The sequence below is a fragment of the Aethalodelphis obliquidens genome, unplaced genomic scaffold, assembly GCF_003676395.1.
Source record: "Aethalodelphis obliquidens isolate GAN/ISIS:26980383/991018 unplaced genomic scaffold, ASM367639v1 scaffold47, whole genome shotgun sequence".
Lineage (NCBI taxonomy): Eukaryota > Metazoa > Chordata > Mammalia > Artiodactyla > Delphinidae > Aethalodelphis > Aethalodelphis obliquidens.
Window position 1 is genome coordinate 10335664 of NW_020837991.1, and position 12134 is coordinate 10347797.

At 51.1% G+C, this 12134-nt stretch overlaps 1 protein-coding gene across 1 annotated transcript in view; it reads right to left on the reverse strand.

Annotated features, from left to right (window-relative positions):
• Nucleotides 1–754: 754 nt before the first annotated feature.
• The window catches only part of MARCO (macrophage receptor with collagenous structure), a 32817-nt gene continuing 21437 nt past the window's right edge, over nt 755–12134 (reverse strand). The window contains exons 9-13 of the mRNA XM_027082425.1: nt 4723–4767; nt 3698–3796; nt 2900–2944; nt 2236–2412; nt 755–1030 (exon numbers count right to left, since the gene is read on the reverse strand). Coding sequence (XP_026938226.1) covers nt 900–1030; nt 2236–2412; nt 2900–2944; nt 3698–3796; nt 4723–4767 — 497 coding nt within the window. The 3' untranslated portion in view covers nt 755–899. The remainder of the gene's footprint in view (nt 1031–2235; nt 2413–2899; nt 2945–3697; nt 3797–4722; nt 4768–12134) is intronic.

Below are 12134 nucleotides of genomic sequence, written 5' to 3' on the forward strand. Positions count from 1 at the left end.
CGCTCCTCCTCGGTCCCACCATTTACAAGTGTCCCTGGGCAAGTCTCCTAACGCCCTGAGGCTGAGCTCCTTACAGGTCAAGTGTGAACAGTGATGCCTCAGAGCCGTATCCCATGCACCCCACTCTCCCAGATTTCACATTTACCTGAACCATTTACAGCACCTGGACGGAGAGGGCGAGAGCATGTGATTGCGCTCAGAGAATATGTATCCCAGGGGAAGACTGCAAAGGTAGAGGGAGGCCAAATTTCCCAGAGAGGGTGAGCTGCTCTACCTTCTTGGTTTAATTCAGTCGTTCATTCCATAAATATTTACTGAGCCCCTGTAGGGGTGAATAAAACAGACAAAAGTTCCTGCATTTATGGAGCTCACATCCTAATGAGAACAAATTTTCATGCTTAATCGTACATTTCCTATTTTCCATGCAACCTGGTGTCAGCTATGCGCGGCCTCTTCGTTTGCTGCCGAGCAGCTCCAGTGCTGGAGGGAGAGCCCGCTGCTGTGCAGAGATGCTACATCGGATTGATTGAAAGGCTGGTCATGACTACTTCTGTCTACAGGTGAGCCTCGCTTTCGGCATTGCATTTCAGCCCCCCCGTACCCTCAGCCTCCCCGGCTCTGAGCTGAGACTCCACTGTCCCCGTGCATGGGAATGGGGGTGCAGGGAACTTTAGGACTCAGTGAAAGGCTGTGTGCAGGGAGTGGGCAGGAGGGACGAGCTAGTGATTCCAGCCACGGCGCAGGGCGGTGCCAGGTAGCGCTTTGAGCTTTATTAGCAAGCCCACTTCAGAGGCTGTCAGCCACCCCAGGAAGCCCCTCAGAGAGCACGGCCTCCCTTCATGGGCTGAGTGTCTTGGCTGTGGACGCCTTGGGGACAGAGCAGTGAATGGCCTGTGGGGTCATCTGCAGTCCACACCCGCATCCTCACTGTGGTTGCAGTTGTGAGAGCCCCAGCTGTTCTTGCTGCAGCTCCACAGGCTCGATTCTGACCCTTGACACGCAACGTTGTCCAGCCAGATGGTCCCAGTGCCTGGACACAGCAAAAGCAAGGAGGGAGAGGAGAGTGGGATTAGGGTCCAAGCAGCATAGCCCGTCTGTCCTCAGGGTCTTCCACGGGGAGCTAGACTGCCAATGTCTCCCACATGTGCCCAGGCCCACCGTGCTGATGGCTGGTCTGCTCTCTTACGATGGCTCTGCCTCTGTTCTTCTTTCTACCTTTTGACAAAAGTCTCATCCGAGTATTTAATATGTAACCCAAGCATGATTTGAAATCTCCTCCTAGGATCTCTAGGGTTTGTCTCTTCCTTAAATGTCTTTATAAACAGGCCATTCACGTGTTCTAAATCACTCACACCTTCCTCAAACCGCCTTCCTTCTGATATAACTGATTTCAGATCAGGAGCTCAGAGGAATTACCGGATTATTTGATTTCCGTAATTGACACTACAGTGTGACCATCTATAGAGGCTTAATCTGTTTGAGGAGAATGTGTACTTTAAAGGAGTTTTGTAATCCAACTGGACTCAGATTGAAAAGTAGGTACGCAATTTGGTGGGGTTGTGGGGAGGGGTAAGGGGAGAGAACATTTTGGGGTGGGGGCAGGGGAAACGGGCCTAGTGTCCCTGTCAGATCAGCTCAGAAAGATAAGCCCCAGATCAGGCCTGGGACTTAACTCTTTTGTTGAAAGTCTAAACATTTTGCTGCAAGACGTAGCTGAGTCTCTAGCACCCCAGGACATCTTTCCAAAACTGATTTTAGGAGGTACCTGCTCTGATTCATTTTCTCTTCCCTTCACACCTTCTCCTTGAAGATGATCAAGCTTGGGCCACCTAGACCTTCAGGTTCCAGAGAGCTGGGATGACCACTGTGCTGCCTGCCCTGCATCCTCCTCTGTTCTCCCAGCTCCAGCCCCTCAGCTGTCCAGAGAGTGTCCCTCACAAACACCCTCCGACACATGGCATTCTGGCTTTAGGGCTGGACAGACAGCAACTCAAACAAGCCTTTGCTGTCCCTTTGGGGAAGAGAGCCTTCTTTCTCCTGGGGCTGCCAAGTCTGAAGGATGTAAGCTGGGGTCCTGGGCTGCAGAACTTTTCAGTTGCTTGAACCAATCCTTTTCTTTTAACGCAACCAAGCTGAGTCACTTGCAACCAATGGTTGCCAACACCTACCAGGGAGAGAAAGTCCACATCAGCACCTCAAGGAAAGAGGCTCCTGGTTGAGGATCGATTCACTTACCAGCTCCCACGTTGAAAACGGCAGTTCCCGAAGAGAAACCCAGCATGCGGCAGAAGACGGTGGCATCTGAATTGTCCCAGTCATCATCGCAAATTGTCCCCCAGGCTCCATTATAGTAAATTTCAGCCCGGCCTCGGTTCCTAGAGCCAGCAATCCGGACGGATACCATGGATTCGCCTGGATGACAAAATACACACGGGAGAGGTGAGGGAAGCAGCCCAGGGCTTTGTGTGAATGTGGGCTCTGCCGTTTCATTTCTGGAAGTCCTATAGTTAGGGCAAAGAAGCCTCCTGCTTGGCTACCACCACAGCTGGGAAGATCCCACATGCTGGCACCAGCACAACCAGCGGCTCTGTGCACCTGGGCCTGCAGGTGTGAGGCCATGGGGGCAGGTCCCTCTGCAGCTGGCCTTGCAAATCCAGCCCACCATGTTTAGCCTTGTGTTGTCGATAAAAAAGGGGGAAGAAAGGAGGGAGGGAGGGAGGAAGGTGTTATCTGTGGCTCTGTGCCACGGGCAGGCTTATTCAAGGGACAAGCCCTTAGCTTTCCCCCCAAATGAGGAATCTCTCTGACAACCAAGGCCTCTCCCCCTAGCACACCTACAATTTTCAAGTACAGAGTAACCTCTGAAACACACATTAAAGAGAACAGAAATAGCAATTACCTTTTTGACCTTTTTCTCCCTTTGCTCCTTTCGTCCCAGAAGATCCTATCATGAGGAGAAAAACCACACAGTTCGAAGGAAACCAAGCCAGGACCCCCTTGCCCTCCTTTGCCAGCAGTGGGGAGGAGGGGCGGGCAGGAGGGTGGAGGGGTGAGGGTCAGACTCCCTCCTTCAGCTTTGCCAGCCACCTGGCATCATGGGGACTGGATGTGCCGTGGGATCCCATGGGTGAGCAAGAAGAAATGGGCCTGGGGCTTCCCTGGCCAGTGCAGTGGTTGAGAGTCCGCCTGCCGATGCAGGGGACGCGGGTTCGTGCCCCAGTCCGGGAAGATCCCACATGCCGCGGAGTGGCTGGGCCCGTGAGCCATGGCCACTGAGCCTGCGTGTCCGGAGCCTGTGCTCCGCAACGGGAGAGGCCACACAGTGAGAGGCCCGTGTACCGCAAGAAAAAAAAAAAAAAGGAGAAGAAATGGGCCTGAGCCACAGCAGGAAGGATTTAAGCTCTATTAGAGGGGAACATTCAAGAGACATGGAGTTAGAAGTCTCTCCTGCCATCAGTCATGGCGACTCTGTGGTCCAGGGCCTGACTGGGCGTGATGCCAGTGCATGGTCACCGGCCTGCCACTCGGAGTGCCCGGCCGTGCCTTATTCTCCTCTGTAAGCTCAGCGCTGAGGGCGATCCCAGCGCAGGACTTGGCCACAGAGCCACTAAACCTCTACCCTTCTGGTTCTGAAAACTCCCAGCACCTTATGACAGGCCTCTCCTTAGAACCCTCACATCAGAAACCGAGGCCTTACCTTTCGCTCCGGGCTCTCCCTTTCGGCCGTCTGGTCCAGGTGCCCCCTTGAGGCCGACCAGGCCTGGGCTTCCCATCTCTCCCTTCATGCCTGCAGGGCCTGCGGAGGAGAGAGACCACCTCCATCAGATGCTCTGCTCTGCTTTCCAAGGGGGACCAAGGGCCTTGGTGTTTAGTGCCTGAGTTGTCCTAAACCACCAGGTTCCCCCCTGCCCCCATCAATGAGCTGTTTGAATGTTCAGCCCGGGTGGGCAGGGCACTGCCCTGATCCCCCGACTCCTGTGTAAACTCTGGTTGAGGACGAGCGGGTGAAAATCGCGGACAGTATTCCAAGGCTGTTGTTCCTCATTGGATGGCATAATTGTGTGGACGTTCTAGCCATTCTAGGAGAATTTGCCAGAACATTTCTAGCATTCAATTTCCCCTTCAGTAAGTTAGAATAGGGATAGAATATCCAGCTCAGGTGGAAGAAAGACTGCTCAGGAAATGTGTCTGGGGAGTGTCGCTTTGGCTTCTCAGGGTAGGGCTGGCGAGAAGACTAGAAATGCCGTGGGCAGGGCGCAGTAACCAGCTACTAGCTAAGGCGGGGGCCCACGAGGACCTTGATGATAGCCCCGTGAGAAGCAACAGGAAGAGGGGGGCACCTTGGGGGCCAAAGGGTAGAGGGAGATGGGCCGAAGCAGATGTGGACAGGCAGATAGAGGCCATGCAACCAACCTGGCAACTGGAGAGGAAGGTCACCCAGCTCCTCTGCGGCTGCGCCGCCTGAAGCCACCACCAGGGGCAGTTGTCCTGGCTTTCTTTACCCTCCACCCCCTCTGCCCCCGCCCCTCTCTCTACACCCCTTCCCCAGGTTTGTCACCCAAAGAGTCTGAGGCTGGAGCGATAGAGCCCTGCAGGCAGAGACACTCTGGGGAAAGGTTACTGAGGTTACCGCCGTGATTTCAGGGTCGACAAGACCCACCCTTGGAGCACAAGCCCTTCCAGTCATCACTGTGAGAAATGAAAATGAAGCCGGCACTTTACCTGGGACTCCTGATTCTCCTTTTGTTCCTTTCTGTCCTTGAAGTCCTAAGATCAAAATACAAAAACGGGGAGAAGATAATAAAACGTAGATATTAGACTCTTTTAATCTTAGACAACCTCTACCTTCTGTCTGATTAATGCAGAAGGAAAGGCACATTGGTTCTTCACGATTGTTTAAAGCCTCTTTAGCAGAGCATAAATGTAGACAGCCTGCAGATAAATGGGGACGTGTGTTGGGGTGAAATAGAAATGTATTTGATGAGAGTCTAGGTTAGATGGACAGACCCCAGACTCAGTGGCTGGCCTTCCTTGTCCAGAAATAACCTGACTTGGTGTCTAAATTCAATCCCATTCCTTTCTGTTGCATTTTATTGAAAAAGAGTTAGAGATATTTTGAAAATAAAGTTATTTTTATTTCTAAAAGACTGTGGAGGAGACTCAGTGGCCACTAGGAGCTTTGGGGGGGCCTCACCCTCAGTAGATATTCCATAGCGTTTATTGGTTTATTTCATTGTGGCCCCCAGTGTAGCTAAACATCCTTCTTCCTTCCTCCCATTCATCTCTTTATTCACTAAATTACATGGAAGACCCAGTATCCCCAGCACCATGCTGGGTCATAATTTATTGTGGGATCATAATTTATTGGTTTAGCAACTCCATGGTCTCTCAGAGAAACAGGACTCTCCAAGACAGTTACACAAACTTGGGGAAACTAAAGCTCATTATTGACCATGAAGTAACAGTTCCTAGAGGGTAACAGTGGGAATGCACTCCCACCATGCTCGTGACTGGTATCCCTCCCACCACGCCAGCTCAGTCTTAACCAAGAACCCACCCGTTTGATGATCACTAGAGACCACAAGGAACTCGGTTACCCTCATTGCCAATTGCCTGGAGGATGTTCCTGCCTTCCACTTCAGTTCCTGGCTTTCCTGAGCACCTACTGTGTGCTGGTCAGTGGAGGGCAGGCGAGGGGCCTGGTGGGCCTCTTCAGGATCCCTCCTTGGAATAATGAGCAAGCAGTCCTGGCTCCTGGCAGCCTTTCAGAGGGCTCGTCTGAGGCCGGGCGCTGCCTGGGGAGGAGAGCCCGAGGGCCGAGGAGCCAGGAGCTGCTGCTGCAAGCCTGGGCACCAAGGGAGGCGGGAAGCCCTGGAAAGATCTGAGAAGGCAACTAGTTCTGCCCCTCATGTTTGAGTTGAGGACCAGAATGGGGCTCAGAGAGCATCTTCTAAAAGCTGGAGGGACCTTCGAGGTTGGCCCTGGCAGACAGGCCCCAGCTCACCCCGCGCCAGCTGTGCCTACTCCAGTCTCTCGGTTTGGAAAGCCTCCCTGCTTTGGTCCCCTGGGGAATGGGATCAAGGCTGTGAAAGCTGCTAAGATGCTAGATGTTGCTTTCTCTGAAGCCTTCTCTGGTCTCGCCCGTGGCTGACGCACTTTCTCCCAAGGCAGCACAGGGGCCAGAGTCAGAGAGCCTGGGCTTGCGTCTGCCTCCGTGACCTTGAGCCAGGCTCCCTCTCCCTTAGCCTCACCTTTCTCCTCTGAGCCTCTGGCTGGTTGTCAGACTGAAATGAAGTTGTCTGTGTCACGTACTAAACCTCGTGTCTGACAAGCGGTACCATGAGGACCCCGGGGCCCTGTCCGCAAGTGTCTGTCTCTCCTCCAGTGGACAGCTCCTGGGACACTGGGGCTGAAGCCCCCGCAGGAGCTCCAGGCTTGCTGCCCAGCAAGCCCCCCCCACCCGATGTTTGCTGTTGACCTCAGGTGGCCCAGCACGGGCAGTAGATGTGTCCTCTCTGCTTACCTGCACCTGAATTGCAGGTGTCAAGATGAGGGAGGAGAAACCACATTCAGAAACATGTCTTTGGTTATTAAATAGAAAAATGGTTCATATCTAGACTCTTGACCCTCTCTGTCACATCCTAAAGGGTCCCATATTGCACAGATCTCTACCTTAAGAGCCTGTCCCTAGACCCAAGGTTGAGGGACACCTGGCACTGTGATCTCCCCTTACTGCCTCTCCGCCACCGAAGAAGTCTCCAGAGCACCGAACAACAAATGTCCTATACAGACAGGAGCCCCAGGGGAGCCCCTGCTCACTAGGGCCATGGTCCCCAAGGCCTGACCCTTCCACCTCGTTTCTCACACCCTCCCTCCCAGCCCCCCACCTCTTGGGGACTCAACCTCTGCTGCTGCCTGCACTGCACTAGGCCCACGCCAGGAGCTTCACATGCATCTCTCAGCTTCCCAGCGAGGTCGTGCCATTTCCCTCCTTACAGAGGAGGAAGTCCACACCCAGAGACACTATAGGTGATTTATTCCACGCCACACAGGGAGGGAGTGGTGACGCTGGGGTTAGGACCCAGGGCTGGCCTCCCGCTGGGCACTGTGGCTGCCCGTGTGCCACCAGCATGCCAGCTCACTACTTCCTGGAGTTTCACGTGGGCTCTCCACCTCGTTCCAAAGACTCCCAGTGGCCTTAGGCCATCTCTTACTCCTAAATAAGTCATCAAACTAGAGTGAGCGTCAGAATCGCCAGCACAGTGTTTGTTAAAAACAACGTGCTAAGCGCCCCCCCTCCCCGCCCCGCCCCGGGGTTCCTGATTCACTGTATGTGGGCTGGGAATCTGAGACGCTGCATTTTTAACAGGTTTCTGGGTCTTTCTGATGCTGCTGGTCAGGGACCATGGTTTGAGTAACCACTGCCCTAAACACATCTCACTCAATCTTCAGGGACCAGCTGACAGCCCGCGTCCTCCAAGCAGCCTTCCTATCTCTGAGGAACTCACGGCCCCTCCCCTGTCTGAGCGCTCTCGTAACCCACTGGCCCTTGATAAAATGCCCTCTGAGATGTGTACAATAGGTGTAGGTTTATGTCTTCAAAACTCCCCTCTTCAGGCTTCCCTGGTGGCACAGTGGTTGGGAGTCCACCTGCCGATGCAGGGGACACGGGTTCGTGCCCCGGTCCGGGAAGACCCCACATGCCGCGGAGCGGCTAGGCCCATAAGCCATGGCCGCTGAGCCAGCACATCCGGAGCCTGTGCTCCGCAACGAGAGAGGCCATGACAGTGAGAGGCCCACATAACGCAAAAAAAACAAAAAAAAAAAACAAAAAAAACTCCCCTCTTCAAGGCAAGGAAACTGGAATTGAGTTTTGTGTGATTTTTGGGGGTGTGATTTCTCTCCAGGACTGGACTCTTGAGAGGTGCTCGCTGAGTGGCTATGCATGGATCCAGGGACCAGTAATGACTTCACTATACATCAAGGCGGCATCCTGATTGGATCAGGGAGAAGGAGAAATGGCCGAAAAATAGAATTTAGAAGTTCATGTTGTAAACCTTCACTGGAAGGGAATGAATGCTGAGTTTGTCCTCTTAACCACAAGCAAACTGGGATTCCCTGGGTGTCACAGACTCATCACGCTGAAAGGGCTCAAAATATTTATTTGCAAGCTGCTTATTTATAGAAACAATTTTCCCCCAAGAAAATAGTTTAGTTAGAAAGCACAGGCCTTCCTACTGTTTTGTGTTCAGCTGGTGCTCTGCCTAAAATCTTAGAAGGTCCCTGCTTGAAGGGAAAATTGCCTGTTTCAAACCCAGAGTGCTGGCAGATTGGCAGGGACCTGGGTATTATTCTAGAACTCTCCCCACACTCCACAGAGGAGGAAACCAAGGCTCTGGAAGTCATGTACCAACCCATCATCACCTAGCTAGTTGGCAAGTCCAAACTGATGCACAGGCCTCCTCACTCTGATTTAATGTAGAAACTTCCAGTACGTTAGGAAACTTCCTTAAATACCATCCCAACTTACAGGCTAAGTGCAGCCTGGCAAATTTTGGGTTAATTTAATACCTAACACATTGAGCTGTATGACAAGAAGTAAGATGGTAGGTAGGGGACCCAAATTTGGGATGCATGTAGACTTCTTCAGATGTCTCTAAGAAACTTAGAGGAAAACGAGGAAAACTCTAAGTGACAATTTAGTAATACAAGTTGGTAGAATTTAATAAATTCTTGGACTAAGTCAATACTTAGACATGGGGAATGAAATCAACTGAGAAATTATATTCATGATATAGGGCTTAATTGCTATTATGGGTTATTCTTTGTTACTTATCTTTAAAGTAAAACACGTCTTAAAAGACATGAGGAACTAGATTTCAAGTTCTTTGCACTTTGGCTTTGCCTCAAGAGAAACATAAAAGGACATAGAAAATTCAGATTCTTGTTATATGTTAGACATGAAGATTGTTGAGATGCAGAAATTTTGATCAGATTGGTATTTTGGAGCTTCAGTGTTTTGGCTGTGTCTAACTTCATTTCATGAGGTTAGGTGGTAGAAAGAGAAATGCCGCGATCACAAGTTGAAGTGAGCCCTTCCTTATTTCCAAACAAATTTTCCTTTTCAAAATGGCCAAAGGATTTAGAGCTAAAGTTTGTTTTGCTGTGGATTTTTTGCAATTTTTTTTCCCCAAAGTCAAATAATTCTGCAATCGTTTGAAAGATCAAAGGTGAGAAAAAACTAAGTTTTCGGGGTTTGATAAAACCTTGTTTTATGAACGGTGAAGGAAACTACCATTACAGAAAGTTCTTCTCGGTGATAATGTCCTGCTTAAATAAACTATGCAGTCTATCTTCCCAACAGAATGGAAGGAGTCTCCTCTTCGCCATCTTTATCTTTAATCTTTCTCAAGGGGTGTGAACGTGGGGAAACGTTCCACCAGAATGGGTTGGAGTGTGATTAGAGAGCAGCAAGAAGATTTGGTGACTGTGCTAGGATTTACCCATCTACTGTGGGGTGAGAGGTGCGGGCAATTCTGATTTCTCTGAGTCCTCTACTCTATGTTATTCTACACAACAAAATTTAGAAAAGCACAGTTTTGGAATCAAACTTTGGGATTAACTCCTGGACTCAGTGCATATTAACTGCGAGACCCTGAGGAAAGGTTTTACCTTTGCTTCCTCGGTTGTAAGGTAGGGGTGATGAAACTCAGCTGTGTGGATGAACGAAGGTCACGGGAGGAAAGGCCCAAACACAGTGCCTGGCTTGGAGACATCGTCAGTACGAAACAGACCTCTTACTTTTGGTAATTAATGCACAATAACGGGATCTAGCTGTTACCTAGGTTAAGCTAAGTCACCAGAATTTCTCTGTTTTCATGCCATGCTCCTAGATAGTCTCCTGTGAGATTAATGATTTTATTTACAAAATGGGAAATACATCCGTTTGAAAAATTGGCTTGATATGATCAAAATTGAACCAACATCTCAGTACCTCTAGTTTGGGGAATACCAACATCCTGACATTGACAAGTAAGCATTGTCTTCCGCAAGGAGATGGTCTGGCTCCCACTCACCACCTTCCTTCTCCCACTGCAGAATCTGACCTTTCCAAAAGTTCATTAACCTATGACTTCAGGAGGAAATACAGCCCTGGCTACGGCTGGCCAGTTTATGGTCCTAAGGGAATTCCCTCCTGAGATGTCTATGTAGACCATCAGCTACTCGATCAAGACAAATGTTTGGGTTTGAGCGGGACACATAGGCAATTTGGAATTTGTTGTAATCATCACACGCCCCAAATTGAAAATGTAATTCACCATGTTTACCTGGGCAGCTGGAATTCAGGAATAACCCTTAGAATCTGCCTGGTTGGTATTTCCCACTAGGCCTGATTGATGGAGGTTCCCGTAAAGGTGCTCACCAGATATGCAGGGACTCCATAATGGAGTTAAAGTGATTCCCAGACAGTTGGCCAAGAGTGTCTGCGGGATCTTAGGTGACTAACAAAGAGCCATAACAGGGCCTGAGAGCTCCATGTTTCCTTCTAAGAGTGGAAGAAGCTGCTGCAGCTTCTGCTCCGATCCTTCCAGGACTTGGGTACAGGGAGAAGGTGCCGCTCAGCGGAGTGCCCTGGTGGGGGTGGGGGAGGGCTCAGGCTGCCCGCAGAGGAAGGCAGCATGACAGAGTATAATGGATGAGGCCCCAAGCTTTGCATCAGCCGGGCCTGGATTCCAACCCATGCTGCATCTCTTACTGTGAAACAACGCTAACGAAAGTGTGTTTTCCATTGGGCTGTCATGAAAATGCTCACGTCAGAAGCTGCTCTTATTATGCAAACCCTCCCATGATGCAGAGCGCAGGTAAGATTCTCCACCTTCAGTGGGAGACACAGGCTCAGGGGCCTGGGGAGTGGGTGCAGTGCCCCTTGTGGGTAAAATCATGTCTTGTCACCCATACTCTTGCTTAGTCAATAATCACTAGCCTGGCAGTGGTGGGGTCGGGTGGCGGGGCTCCCAGTTTATAACTGAGGGAGAAGAGCCAACATCTCCATGAAGCCAAGCAGAAAACTCAGTGGTAAGACAGCCTCAGAGTCAGGCACCCTAAGATCTGGAGTCAGGGAAGATGGAAGTATAAAATCAGGAAGAGGCAGCCAATTAATCGGGGCCACCTGACCACCACACCCAGATGGAACCTTTCTGGAAGGCCAGACTTGCTGGTGGCCTTCAAGTGGCATTTATATGGCATCCAGTAGCAGAGGCCCTGCCTGCACTGACCCACCATCTGTGAAAAGGAAATCAGCTCCGAGGCTGGATGGATTGGAAGGGCAAGGATATAGGAGTTGCTTGTGCCAGGGCTGCTGACAAGCATCAAGGAAACTCCAAAGGTCGAAGGTCCAGAGTCCAAGGCTCAGGAGGTGGCATGGCCCAGCTCTCTGGCCAGAGCTCCTGAGCCTCTACCACATCCTAGACCTGGACTCCAGGGACACGCGCCTACAGAGCCCTCCCTCGCCCTCCAAGACTTCACCTGCTCTGTTCCCTCTCTCTGGACTTGCCTTCCTCTCCCCACGTGGCTAAGCTCTACTCATCCTCTAAGACTCAGCTCGAGCTCTTCCATCACTCCTACACTGCCTACCTTTTGCTAACCCCTCCAGGGGCCGCTGTGAACTGGAAGGATTTGGGTCAAGTCGCATTTGTTTTAAAAAATCAATCCGTTGGCCACTTGTTCAATGAACACTGAGAGGGCTTGCCCCTGGTGTAGGTCTCTAACATGGTTCTGGGGTGAAGGCATCCGGGTTGTCTAACTCAAGTGTGACCTTCTGCTCTGGCAGTGACTGTCCACAGACATCCTTGGAAGATACACAGCCCTTTCTCACAACCCTGCACTGGCCACAATACCTCCTGGCCTGCACCTGGCTTTCTAAATGGCATGTGACATTTCTCCATGCAAAACCCACAGCACGGTGTGCCTGACACCATCTGGCAACAGTCCATCTACCTATCTCCTGCACCAGCCTGCACATCTGAAGGCAGGAACCAGGTCTTAGGCATCATGGGGGGTCCAGCACCTAACACAGTGGACCAGACTTTCTAGACCATCGTAGGTGCCTGGACTTACTTAGTGACTAGAAAACA